The sequence below is a fragment of the Phragmites australis genome, chromosome 3, assembly GCF_958298935.1.
Source record: "Phragmites australis chromosome 3, lpPhrAust1.1, whole genome shotgun sequence".
NCBI classification, from domain to species: Eukaryota; Viridiplantae; Streptophyta; class Magnoliopsida; order Poales; family Poaceae; genus Phragmites; species Phragmites australis.
In genome coordinates this window covers 34574960-34587997 of record NC_084923.1, presented here as the reverse complement: position 1 = coordinate 34587997, position 13038 = coordinate 34574960, and the positions used below count along the sequence as shown (strand labels likewise).

At 47.5% G+C, this 13038-nt stretch overlaps 2 protein-coding genes and 1 pseudogene across 3 annotated transcripts; 2 read left to right on the top strand and 1 right to left on the bottom strand.

The window, feature by feature from the left end:
• Positions 1-379: 379 nt before the first annotated feature.
• Positions 380-1836, top strand: LOC133912866 (zinc finger protein 7-like). Its single transcript, XM_062355805.1, has one exon. It carries the CDS (start codon positions 998-1000, stop codon positions 1703-1705), a length of 708 nt encoding a protein of 235 aa, XP_062211789.1. The 5' UTR covers positions 380-997; the 3' UTR covers positions 1706-1836.
• A 4837-nt stretch (positions 1837-6673) lies between these two features.
• On the top strand, positions 6674-6825 carry LOC133913864 (U2 spliceosomal RNA; annotated as a pseudogene).
• Positions 6826-7853: 1028 nt separating this feature from the next.
• LOC133912865 (cyclin-A3-1-like) lies at positions 7854-10864 on the bottom strand. 2 transcript variants are annotated; one of them, XM_062355804.1, is made up of 8 exons: positions 9939-10864; positions 9604-9830; positions 9431-9506; positions 9235-9311; positions 9086-9122; positions 8819-8968; positions 8599-8733; positions 7854-8506 (listed from the first exon to the last, which is right to left on the bottom strand). In XM_062355804.1, exons 1-8 carry the CDS (start codon positions 10281-10283, stop codon positions 8435-8437), a joined length of 1119 nt encoding a protein of 372 aa, XP_062211788.1. In that variant the 5' UTR covers positions 10284-10864; the 3' UTR covers positions 7854-8434. The 2 variants fall into 2 exon arrangements, with proteins under 2 accessions (XP_062211788.1, XP_062211787.1); XM_062355803.1 differs by having other exon boundaries at positions 9604-9836; positions 9939-10852.
• Between the last annotated feature and the right edge of the window lie 2174 nt (positions 10865-13038).

Genomic DNA, 13038 nt, shown 5'->3' with positions numbered 1-13038 from the left:
CCAGAATTACCAGCACTACATGTTCCTTTGTCAAAGAGGATCACTTTCACCGTACTCTTCACCAGTAGTCAAACGACACCTATCCACCGAAGGGTCACTGCCAAGTACTATGATCTTCCTGAAAATAGTAAGACTATACACAGTTTTTCGAAAAGAGGATAGGAGCGCTGCCATTCAATTAAGAAGAAAAAAAAAGGAAGTACAAGCATATGCCGTTGGGAACGAGAGACGGCTTAAGGTTCACCTCAACAAGCTTGAAAGGTTATACAGATGCAAACAAAAGCACCCGAAAGCAACTAAGAAACAGAAACACAAAAAGGCGGGTGGCCTTCCGAAGCAAGCTATTTAAACGCCATTGCAGCACCGATTTTTGCCATGAACTCCTCCTTTGCCATATGAGAAATTTGATGTGGTTGAAGTCCGACGTGTTGGAATGTTCTACGGTTTCTTTCCTTCCAAATACAAGGCTATACACAATCACAACTCGATAACAAGAGTTGAGGTTGAGCTAGCTCTAGCTGGTTAGCTGCTATAGCTATGGTATGAACCTAGAGACCCAGATGAGCATGGCATGGCACAGGAGGGGGTGACGTGAGCAAGCATTGCTCCAGGGACATGGGCCATGCATGTCCAGATGGGAAAGGAAAGGAAGAAGAGATAAGCAGGTAAAGGAAAACAGAGGGATTCGGAGAAGATATCCACTAATAAGTGGAGTGGAGAGACAAACCAAGGTTCTCTCTCCCCCTCTCTCTGTCTACCTCCTGATTCCTCGCAGAGACCCTCCACAAGCCTCCATTACCCAAAAGAATTATTCTCTCTTTCTCGTACGTTAGCCGGTTAGCGTGTCCTGACCCCGGGTCCTCTCTATAAAGCAAACTGCAAGCCTGAAGCAAGCGCAGACGATATCTAGTTAGTATTCTAGTACTGCTAGCTGATCGCCTTCAAACAGCGAGGACAAAGAAACACTAGCTAGTTTGCAAGCTAGATTCATTGTGGCATGGAGCAAAGGGACGAGGCGTCTGTGATCGAGGAGAGCCCGGAGCAGCAGCTCACGGGCGGTGACAAGCAGATAAAGAGAGAGAACGGCACCTTGGCGTGGCTGGAGCTCACGCTCGGCGTGAAAGCCACGGCAGCGGAGCCAGCGCCGGCGGCGACTAACTCCTCGTTCTCAGACGACGAGCCGGCGAAGCCAGATTCTTCTCCTCCAGCTGCTGATGCTGCTGGTTCTGCGCCGCACAAGGTGTTCTCGTGCAACTTCTGCATGCGGAAGTTCTTCAGCTCGCAGGCGCTGGGCGGGCACCAGAACGCGCACAAGCGGGAGCGCAGCGCGGCCAAGCGCTCGTCGGCGTCGGCGTCCTACCACCACCACCTCCACGCGCAGAGGATGGTCATGGCCGGCTTTCCTCTCGAGGCGCACGCCGCTTTCGTGCGCGCCGCCCTGCAGGTCAGCCCGGCGAGCTCGGTGATCCACAAGACCAGCCAAGAAGCCACCCCGGCGCGGTCTGCCACGAGCACGGCGCCCAGGTTCCACGACGGCGACAGTACTGCCGCGGCTGCTACCCCGTGGCTACCGCTCGTGTACGATGAGGCGGTCAGCTCGATGTGGCCGGGGAGCTTCAGGATGAGAACGCAGCTGGAGCCTCCGAGCTCGGATCAGCAGCCGTCGGAGCAGAGTAAGAAGATAGACTTGAGCCTCAGGCTCTAAAAGATCTTAGACGTAGAGCTAGCTAGAGACCTGTACTTTGATTTTAATTAATTCAACAGGATATAATTAATTATGAAGTGTTTAATTCCTCGAGCTTGTGCTACCTTCTAAATAACGAATATTTCACGAAATGATCGGAAGATCAGTCAATCAGTAAGTCTGAAGTCTGCTTCTTCAGATATCATCGCCAATGCCGGCAATAGTTTTCTGAAGAGTATGTTCCTTTCTTCAGATGTGAAACCCATTTTTTAGAGTTAATGTGAAACCTATTTCGAGTATGCTGAAAGAAATACTGTTTCTTAGCTATGAATCTTGGATGATCATGTGCTAGATTCTGCCATCATAGAGGATCACAGGAGAAAGAGTTCATTATGCATTATCATGTCTTGTTAATGTACAAGAGCTTTCGGCCAAAAGCAAGGAGCACAATATTACTATACTACTAGGAAGGAAAGAAATTTGGAGAATATTTTTTAAAACCACAGTACACTTAGCCAAAGAAATATATGAAAAGGACAACCGAATTAGATAGGAAAAGAAACTTCGCAGGTCGATGTATCAAGGACTTGTTGGTAGGAATAAAGTTTACTTCACAAAATATTAACTGCATTTGAAATATGAATTTGTCCCGGCAACCCTGACCTGGAAAATGCAGTAGTCAGCTATTCCCGTTCAGCAAGTTGCAGTTGCAGGTGCCAATCTGCATTCCACTCAGCACAAAGATGATAAGATAGAGAAACATCAGCAGAAAAACAACCTAGTTCACTGTTATTAGCTATTATACCAAAAGAATTTAGCACCTCCGAACACTGCAAAAGATTATGCAATGTTCAGACATTTTTATGAAAGAAAAAGAACCTGATGCATCTTTTTCAACCGCAGAAAATATCAAGTATCCATTTCGAGAAGGTTGCCTTCTGCTTTCTGTACCGGAAAAGAACTTGTCCTCTAGTTTTTCCTTTTTAGAAAAGCATATACTAATTAGGGAAATGCCATCGCAAAAGAGCTCAAGTTGGAGAATACCATCGAAAAAGTAGAGGGTTGGGAAATGTCATTGCAAACGGGACAGGTAAACAATAATGCCGTTTAGTTTGCCGTCCAGTTTGCCATCCAAGAGGTCCGTTGGTGGCATGAAAAGACGAGCTCTTGGCAGCATTCGGTCAGTTGGCTGGGCGGCAAACTAAGGGAAAATTTATCCCTTTCTCTCCTATATATGTGGAGTTGGTTCACCTCCTTTCTCACCTCATCGGTGTACTATTCCTGGTGGGTCCCACTCTCATTCTCTCCTCTCTCTCTCTTGTGTACTTCCTCCTTCCGACCGCGCGCAGAACCGTCGTGCCACGTGGCCATGGCTTCCTGTCTAGCCACTGACGTGTCTAGTGTCATCCATCTTTGTCTCCCGCTCCTTTCTGTGCCCTGCCTCTCCTCGTCTATGCCGCAACTGCGCATCAAGAACGGTCGGGCAAAACCCCTCCATCTACCTCTCTCTCTCTCTCTCTCTCTCTCTCTCTCTCTCTCTCTCTCTCTCTCTCTCTCTCTCTCTCACCCCCTCCCTCTCTCTCCGAGCAATACCGAGAGTAGCAGTCGCAGCTCCTAGCCTCTGCCGCCTTGGATCCACTGTGGAAGGTCAACGTGAGCTTCTCCATTGGTCGCCACCTTCCTCCTTCCTACTTCCCCTGCTCTGAGTTTGTGTGTGCACCATCGTCCTCTTCATCACCGAACCCTACCGCCAAGGTGACTGAAGCCGCTGGTGTGCGGTCAAGGCTATCTCAGGTTTTGGAGTGAAGGGCATGGGCGGAATGGCCAATTCATTTGTTTCCTCACACATTTTCAAGCCCTAACGAACCTCTTGGATGGCAAACTGAATGACGTTATTGTTTTCCAGTACCTGTCCCATTTCCAATGTCATTTCCCAACCCATGACTTTTGTGATGGTATTCTCCAACTCAAGCTCTTTTGCGATGACATTTCCCTAATCTCCCCTTTGAACTATGAATGCAAACCCAAATAGTGATTAAGGGTATGTTTGTTTTTTTATTATGAAGGCCGAGAATCGAATCTTTAAGCAAAGGGGCAAGGGGATCACATCTTTATAAGAGGGAAAAGAAGGAAAGGACTTCCCTATTAGAGACCCTACCAGAACTAGCGATATAGAGCTAAACGTATGACTTGTTTCACGCGCTATACCACTCTTAAAATCAAGATTTTGACTTTAAATCAGAATCGAAAACAAACAGGTCGATTCTATAATCCAGATTCCATAATCTGAAGGCAGATTATGTCATAATCTATAATCCAAGGAAAGGCTACCTCTGGATTGTTAATTGTGGATTATGGCACATATTTACCCACTATTGCCATTATAAACATAATGTTTCTCTTTTTTTCTCCCTTCGCTCTCTCCATGCTCTCTCTCTCTCTTCGCTCTTGTTGCCACTCGGTCGAGCCGCCATAATAGAGGTCGAACCCGCTGTTATCTACAGCCACTCTCCGTCGTCAGGCTGACGTAGGATGGGTCACTGGGAGTTTCTCGTTCCATCCCCGGCCTTAGCTCCCTCTCCCTTGTCATGGGGACCGAGATCGAGGCCCTTCTTCCTCAACTCCGCAGCTGAGCTCACTCCATCTACATCGCTAAATCCTCCCTATATGGTGAGCTTTGAGCTAAATTCCATCGTGCACGTCTTCTTATCCTCCTTGCACACCTCCTTGACCACTTCATGTCATGGATCCGTAGCTAGCCATGACGCAGTCGCTGTTTTCCCCGTTGTTGTGCTGCGCCAACCACCATGGAGATGCTCACCATAGACCGACTGCTCTAGACCATCGCGCACGTCTTCCTCACTCCATTCGCTCTCTCTCCCTGCTCTCTCGCATGCCATCTTTCCTTCTTCTGCTCTCTGGTGCCGTTGTTGTCGAAGCTAGGCGCCACTGGCCGCCATTGCCATTGCCGACGCTGCTCCACTGGCCGCCATCCGCCAAGATCCACTTGGAGAGTTCTCCTTGTTGCCCTCTCCTCCCTACCAGGTTGCATCTGATGCAAGATCCATGCTTGCTACGTCAGATGCGGGATCCCGTCACACCCATTGGTGTTGGGGGGAGAAGATGGGCGTTCCAGTCGTGTAGAGATGAGCGGTGGTGCGGAAATCTGGTGAGTGAAATCGGTATGGGAGTTGTAGAGGAGTACAATGAGGATGTCGGCATTAAAAGATATGGCCTGAGTCATGGCAATCGATGGTGACAGTGATGCTGCATGGAGAGGGAGTCTGTAGGGGAGGGGGGGAGAGAAGAGAGATTATAATAATCTGATGTTGTTTGTTTTAGATTGTAAAATACAGATTCTAACAATCTAGATTCTAGATTGTGAGAATCATAATCTGGATTGTTAGAATCATAATAAAAAACAATCATGCCCTAAATGATGATACTAGAAGTCAACTCATGGTTGGACCTTCTGACCCACGGGGACTTGGTAATTTGGTAGATTTCTTTTTTTGAAGCATAATTTGGTAGATTTCTTAATCGAAAACTTTAAATATGCAATTGAAATTGTAACATAAGTAGCGATAAACGGTAAAGATACATCCATCTTTCACTAGCAAAACAATTCTCATCCAATTATCACTCCTCCCCTAGGTTTAAAATGGCAGGAGTTGCCCTCTCAAATTCCCTTTATTATCCCATTGAAATTCTCATGCCCACCTTTCAATCAAGAGTTTTAAGGGCCACACCTATAAACTCTCATTCTCTTCTGTCAACTCCTTATCTCATTAAAATTCACATGTCCACCTTCCAATCAAGAGATTTTATGGGTCCCACCTCTAAACTCTTATTCTCTTCCGTGAATTCCCTCCAACCAAACACCCCATTAAGGCATTAATCTAAGGGATAATCCCTTATATACCACTATCATAAACATTTATCCTTGATCCGATCTTAAATTATAATCCCTTATATGTCACTCCCATTAGATTTGTTACCTTTGACCATCAATCAAACATTGAAATACCGATGCGTGCCCTTAGTTTGTAACATCATGTACATGTGTAATCTTTATGGTGCTATTCGTTCTTTCCCCTAATATTTTTTTTTGTGGATATCATAGGAAGAGACAAGACTAACAAAATTGGTTTTGCCAATTTTGCACTTCTCTAACTCTATTTATGCCCAAAACGAGCACAATTTAACCATCTTAACATTAACAGTGAGGAATTCATGCATGCATGCATATACACTGCAAAGTACATATGATAAGGAGTACAACAAATTAAGTTTCACATTTTTCTAAGCTCTCTATAATTACTTATGAGTTTTTAAAGGTTAAACCTATTTTTAAATATAAGGGTAAAAGTGTCCTTTTCCATCCCTGTAACTACCAAAGTTAACGGAAATGGCATGCAGGGGATTATAAATTAAGATCGGTGGCATTCAAAGAATATGAGTTTTATCTGGTAGATTAGATATAAAGGTTTATGACAATACCATATAAGGAATTATCCCTTAATTTAACGTGGTCTAGCTACAATCAAGCAGCTCTGCATGGGTGGGAGTTTAATTAACCTCCACTAGATAAATAGGGCTGAAAGCATTCGCGCTTTTTGAGAGCAGAGCTGCCTACATATGAAAATTCAGACGCATGCAACTACACTGTTGCACACTCGATCAAGTCGATAGGCTCCAAGTCAAGGGAGACATGAGTACAGGATGGCCACTCGATCCGGCCTCGTGATTTGTGTCATGCATATACGTAGGTCCTTGTGGTTCGTTGGGCCGTGCTTGAAGCCATGGGCAGCTTAATGGGCATGTTTCAAAGCCCAACATGACAATGTGGCCTAATTTTGCTTACAGCCTGCAGAATGCCATTAAAATTAGTTTCAGATCGAGCATTAGTACCACCGTGGGGACTGGGGATCATGGGGCCAGCAGGGACGGAGCTGGCGAGGGGCATACAAAAGGAGCATCGCGCCTGGCGTACCTTTCTCGGCCTCTTGGCTAAGATTAAATGTAGTATTTGTATCTAAAATGTGAGACACGTGTTTATAATGATATTAAATTTATTTTTTTATGAGGATGACCTATTATAGCAGCTTGCTATTAGGATCATTTGGCATGGCGCACCACAACCACACTGATCCGGATGGCTTCCGGTTGATACCCAGCACAAAGTCCCGATCCTGCCATGGAACTGGTGGCATACGAAACGAAGTGAAAGAATAAGCCGAAGCATGAATCAAGGAAGCCACTACGATAAGGATCTCTGAAGATCAACTTGGATGAAACAAAGTGACAAGTTAGCTCACGTTGTAACCAGGGTTCACGAATTTGTTTAGCTACCGAAATGCGGTGGCCAGCAAATTCTCCGAAATTCATGAATATTGATATGAATTCGGTGAAATTCAGTATAAACTAGATGAATTTTGTCAAATTTTCGAATTTTTTTTGTATTTTGAATTTGAATCAGACCAAAATACAGTCGCATTTTGAATGCGGTGCGAACCGAATTTGTCAAAAACTGCAAATTTCAAGCGGTTTTAGACAAATTTGTGAACCTTGGTTGTATCCTGTGCCACGGAAGTCACGATAAAAGAACTTGCTAATGGTACTCCATCCAGTGTGAAATAGATGGCATTTAGAAAGTTTTGTTTTATTTGCAAATCGATGTCACATTGGGTTTTTGAAGCAACATATTCACACCAATTGCCCTTAGCAACACAGCGTATTGGTAGCATTCAGAGAGATGAGTATACAATCAGGGCAAACTATGCGAACTAAACTATTGACTTCGTTGTTCAGTGAAGTGGATATGTTGTACTTTTCTCCGATACACAATGCTTTTCTTTGATACACAATGCCTACACAAATGGTTGAAAGAAATGGAATTAATTGACAAAGAGCCACTGGAATATGGCAATTGTCAGTTTTATCAAGCAATTTCATCATCAAAACTTCCAATCATGTAATATGTTAATAGCCGCTTGATAAGGCAACGTAGTGACAAAAGCTGCAACAATCAGGCCAGAGCATACAAGCAAACATTATTGTTACAGTGTAGCTCTGCTCTATCACCCAGATCACATATGCACAGCAATTCAAAATTCACATTCAGTATACCAAAGTAAACTAACAAATTGAAGAATTGCAAATGCTCTCATGAACAAGGCGCCATGCCTGTTTGTTTCAAGTAAGACAATCATAATTCAGACCTTCAGATGTGGCCAATTTTTCCAGTAACAACAGTAAAGGTGTGCACTGTGATAGAAATGATCATTCACAAATATTCCAAGTTTACCAAGACTGGACATACTACCTGCATGTGGGATGCGTGTTACCAAGATCTAAATACATTCCTCAGTCTACCCACCGATCTAAAACTGCCCAACAAAACTTTTTTGTTCTGGACTAGTGTGCAAACTGTATGGGGAAAATAAGCAATAAAAAGGGTGCAAAGACCAGTACATGAAATTTTAGGATTGTGCCCCAACAAATGAAGGCATCAGATTGTAATGTATGATTATGATACACAGGTACAAGATTGGACATGACTAGCCTCCTACCGAGCTTCAACTTCGAATAAATCAACTCTGAATGCTCCCACTCGAGCCTAGATGCGGCATCCAAGAACCTCTCAGTACCCTAACTGGACTGACAAGTCACTTATCGACCTTAGCCACTGTGCATCTTGCTTGAGGAAAGCTCAAAGAGTGTTGGCAATAGTAAATTATCCAGGAACACCTACTCCTTCAGGTTCTTGAAGTATGATGCAGGAATCTCAACAGGAGGTAGCAATGCTGATACACCCTTGAACTGTTCAAGAGATTATTGCACAGTTAAGACACTAGAATCATGCAAACGATCTGACAGGAAAACCATGTGTGGCTGTCAAGACACATGCTTACCCTGTGTTGCTTGTATTTGTCCCGGATCACCATTGTTGATGAACCTTTCCGGTTGAGCTGCAACTCATGTATGGCAGTAACACAGTCCTTCAGCTCAGATGGCTTGTAACCAGTCAGTGTTTGCAACTTCTTGCTCTGCAACCACACAGAACAAAATGAGTTGCCATTTCATAGCACATGACTCAAAGCAATATTTGGATTGAGTGGATCGATATCATACCCACGGATAGGTGTGTGGATCAAGGGTCAGCCTTGCAACAAACACCACCGAAGCTGCAACAAGTGATGGCAAGAACCGAAGCAAGCCGTAGTCCAACAAGCTCAGCTCAGAAAGGTAGCTCCCCAGGAACTCTAACGATAGGCTAAGATACTGCAATATGCATCACAACATAATGGATCAGACAAAGTAATAAGAAGGCTTTCGAATGCCAGCAGAATTCAAGTTTCAGATGTAACAAATATGAAAGGTGTGCTAATGTGTTATTACCTTCTTATTATCTTCTTGGGCAGATCTGATGAACATCCTAAGGACAGACAAGGAAATAGAGAGGCCACAAAACATTTAGCAACAGAATAATGCTGAAAAACAAGGATGGGGACAACATTTTTTTCAGATTAATTTGGTTTGTGATCTACCTTAGAAACGTCTTGGTGGTAGGATTGCCCATCTCAAACTTGAGAAGATTCAGTATGTCACTCTCCATCTTAACAACCTATGGATCCACAAGCACCAAGAAGTAACAAGTCAATTGCCAACTCAGAATCAACCACTGGCAGGATCCAAACACAAATCGCATTCAAAGTATACAGGGATGTGAAGTTGGGAACACACCTCCTGCTTGGTGTAGGTGTTGTCGGTGATGTAGCAGAAGTCCTCCACATTCGGTGGGCTGATCTCCTCGTACTTCCTGCATCGATTCCACCCAACCATCAGAATTGAAACTCGATTCTTGAACTAATCGAACATCAGTCGACACAGCAATGTGCGTGGTAACGGATGCTTACGAGGCGATGAGCATGGCGGAGACGCCGAGGAGCTGCAGCTTCTGGCGGTTGAGTGCGTTGGCGGAGAGGAAGCGGTCGATGTAGGAGACTGTGAGATAGAGCGTGTCGGAGACGAGCTTGTACTCCTCGGCGACCTCGACGAGCCAGTCGACGAGGATGGCGCGCATGTTGGCCGTGACGTCGACCTGCACCGCTGCGATGTAGTCCTCCGCCGGCCGCCTCTTCGCCTGCTTCTGCAAGCGCGCACCTCCGCGTTAGGATGGATCTTGCGATGGCATTGCGGCGAACAGAGAGAGGGGGAGAGAAGGAAGCTGAGATGCGCGTGGCGTGCGTACCTCCATGGAGCGCAGGTAGGAGTAGATGTCGGATGCGTAGGGCGCGCAGAGCTGCGGGTCCCCCTCATCCTCCTCCCCAACACCGGCGGCGGCGGGAGGCGCCGGCTTGGGCGCGGGCGCGGTCTTCTTGGGCTCGGCGGCGGTGAGGGGCTTCTTCTTGGGCTTGTCGTCGTCGTCGTCATGCGCGCAGAGCACGGCGTTAGAGAGCGTGGGGAGTTCGGTGAGCGCGATGCGCTTGCGCTTGGCAGCGACGGCAACGGCAGTGACGACGGCGGCCCGCTTGGCGGCTGCGCGGGTGAGGCGCGGCGGGGCGGCGCAGGCGGCGGCGTTCTCCTTGTCGGCCATGGATGGCGGCGGCTGCTCCTACTCCGACTCTCCTAGCGCGGCGGCGGGGGCAGGGGCGGTAGCCTGGCGCCGGAGCGGTGGAGGCGGAGAGCCGGAGGCAGAGGAGGATTGGGGCAGGAGTGCGGGGATGCGGTTATGTAGCGGGGCGGGATGGGGGAATGGGAGGGAGCGGAGGCCGCCATTATTTTTGGATTCGAAGGATTTGGGAGGACTCGGGTTGGAGGGAAGATCTGACTCGGGTTCTTTCGATCGCAGCTGGGATTTGGAAATTCGTTCGAGTTTTGGGTGAGTGAGACGCCGTGGTGGAGGTCGTGTCGGGTGGGAGGGAAAGATTGGGGAAGCGTTTTAGGGGCCCCGCGAGCGCGGGATTTTGGGGGACGCGGGGGCGCTATTTTCCATTTTGGTTTTGGGGGATTCGGCCGCCAGCGCCTAGCCTCGTGATTGACCTGGCAACCGGTTTTCTTTTTCTGTTTCCCTTTTATTTCTCTACTGCTGTTCATGGATTGGTTCAAAAAGAGACAGCAGGAGTGTTCCTTGCTGACAGGTTTTGGATTGATGGACGATGGGTTGTAAAAGACCATTTCGAATCCGAAGTGTAGGGCTGTTTGATTTTAGTTCAAGGTGTGTTTGGTTCAGAGGTTGGGAGGGGTGATTCTGGTTTTTTTTTCAGAGCAGTAGGATAGGATCATTCCTCTTAAGTAATATTTTTTTAATATGCAAGATGAAATTATCTCTTTAAATCGGTGGAACGAAGTCATCCATATTTACTAATCATATTTATTAGTAAATTGATTAGTGATATTAGTATATTTATATTACTTATTAGTATATATTACTATAAGATTAGAATTTGTAAGGGTTAATGTACTAATTAGTGACAATTAATGAGCTAATTAGAGTATGATTAGGGTTAATTAGCATATTTATTGTTAATTAGTAATGATTATGGTAAGAGTAATATTAATACGCGTTAGTGCATGTTGATTAGTGTATTATTAATAATTATTATTTAAAATTAAAAGATATAATTAGTTGATGATTCTCATCCTCATCCGTTCTCATCCCTCCAAACAAAAAAAGAGACTCATCCCATCAATCCAACCAAACAAAAAAGATGATCATCACATCCTAAAAACAGGAACGGCCCTATCCCATCCCACTTTGCCTCCCAACCAAACACACCCCAAGCCAAGCATGAAAGCTATGCTAAAATTTGGCATCATTAGCACACTTCTAAATTTCGTTCCGGTACCGCCTGGAATGGCCGGAACCGCCGTGCAAACCAGCACAGCGGTGGCTACATCCCGTACCGGCCACGGTTCTAGCCATCACGGCTGATTCTGGTCGTTGCGGGCAGAATCGAGAGTTCCGTTGATTCCGGTACCGGTCATAGGCACCACAATTGTCGGTGTATCAGGAATCGGGGGTCCCTGAGTCCCGAGGCCAGGCCAGCCGTCCGCCACGTGTCACCATCCTGCGAGGTCCCTCCTGCGGGATGAGGAAAATCTAAGTTCCGGGAGAAGGTGCTCGGGGCCACAGCCTCTGGTCCCCGAGCACCCCAATTCCCCGATGACCCGCAGAGTCCAAGTACTGTGAAGAAAGTGCTCGAGGAGGTGCCCGCTCGCCCCCGAGTACCCTAGTCCCCCGATGGTCAGAAGAGCTAAGTACCGGGAGAGAGCGCTTGGGGGGCTGCGTGCGGCAGCCCCCGAGCGCCTGGTTCCCCGAGGGTCAGTACAGAAGTGCTCGGGAGAGAGTGCTCGGGGCTGCACGTGGCAGTCCCCGAGTGCTCGGTTCCCCGAAGGTTCTACAAAAGTGCTCGGGAGAGAGTGCTCGGGGCTGTACGTGGCAGCCCCCGAGCACTCGGTTCCCCGAAGGTTCGTGCAAAGGCGCTCGGGAGAGGGTGCTCGGGGTTGCACGTGGCAGCCCCCGAGCACTCGGTTCCCCAAAGGTTCGCGCAAGAGCACCCGATGCCCCGACGACCCAAAAGGGCCCCCGAGGGGCCCGCCGACGAGGTGTCAACCAGTCAGAGGTCCAAGGCCGCATTTAATGGGCACGCGCGGCCTGACATCCTGACATCCCCATCTGCTCCCGCCGCAGTGTCAGTCCCTGCCATGCTTTGGCAGAGGGGCGTGGGGCCATTAATTGCACGGGTCCCATCCCGTATCATCTGGTGTATCTCGGGATAACGTTGCCAGGATCAAAGCGTTCCGCCTGCCACCCTGCCCTGGCAGAGGAACAAGACAGGGTGGGCGCGCCGGGTGCCTCTGTGGCTGCCCGGTGGGCCCTCTCAACGGCGCCCGGCGCCAGGGCGTCCACAGTGACGGGTGGTCGGACGCGCGCCGCGTTTTTCCACCACCCCTGTCACTTCGCCCAGAGGAAATGATGACGCCTTTCTCAGTCGTGGCGTCTTGGAACATGTGCCCCTTCTTTCCCGTTTGGGGTATGTCGTGGCCGGCGAGTGCATAAAAGGATGGGCATACAGAAAGAAGATAGAGACGATCGAACACACCGAACACATCGACAAGGTAGATCGAGACGATCGAAGACATCATCCGAAGAACACTGCAAACAAGCTTGAGAAGAGCTAGAATAAGGGAGCCTCAAGCTCTCAGTTAGACAATATATTCTTGTAACCAGACATATCCCTGAGGGATCCCCCTTCGGAGAAGGATATTGCATCCACACAGGAATAGGGTATTACGCCCCCGTGCGGCCCAAACCTGTCTAAACTCCGGTGCATTTACTTCCCCTGCAC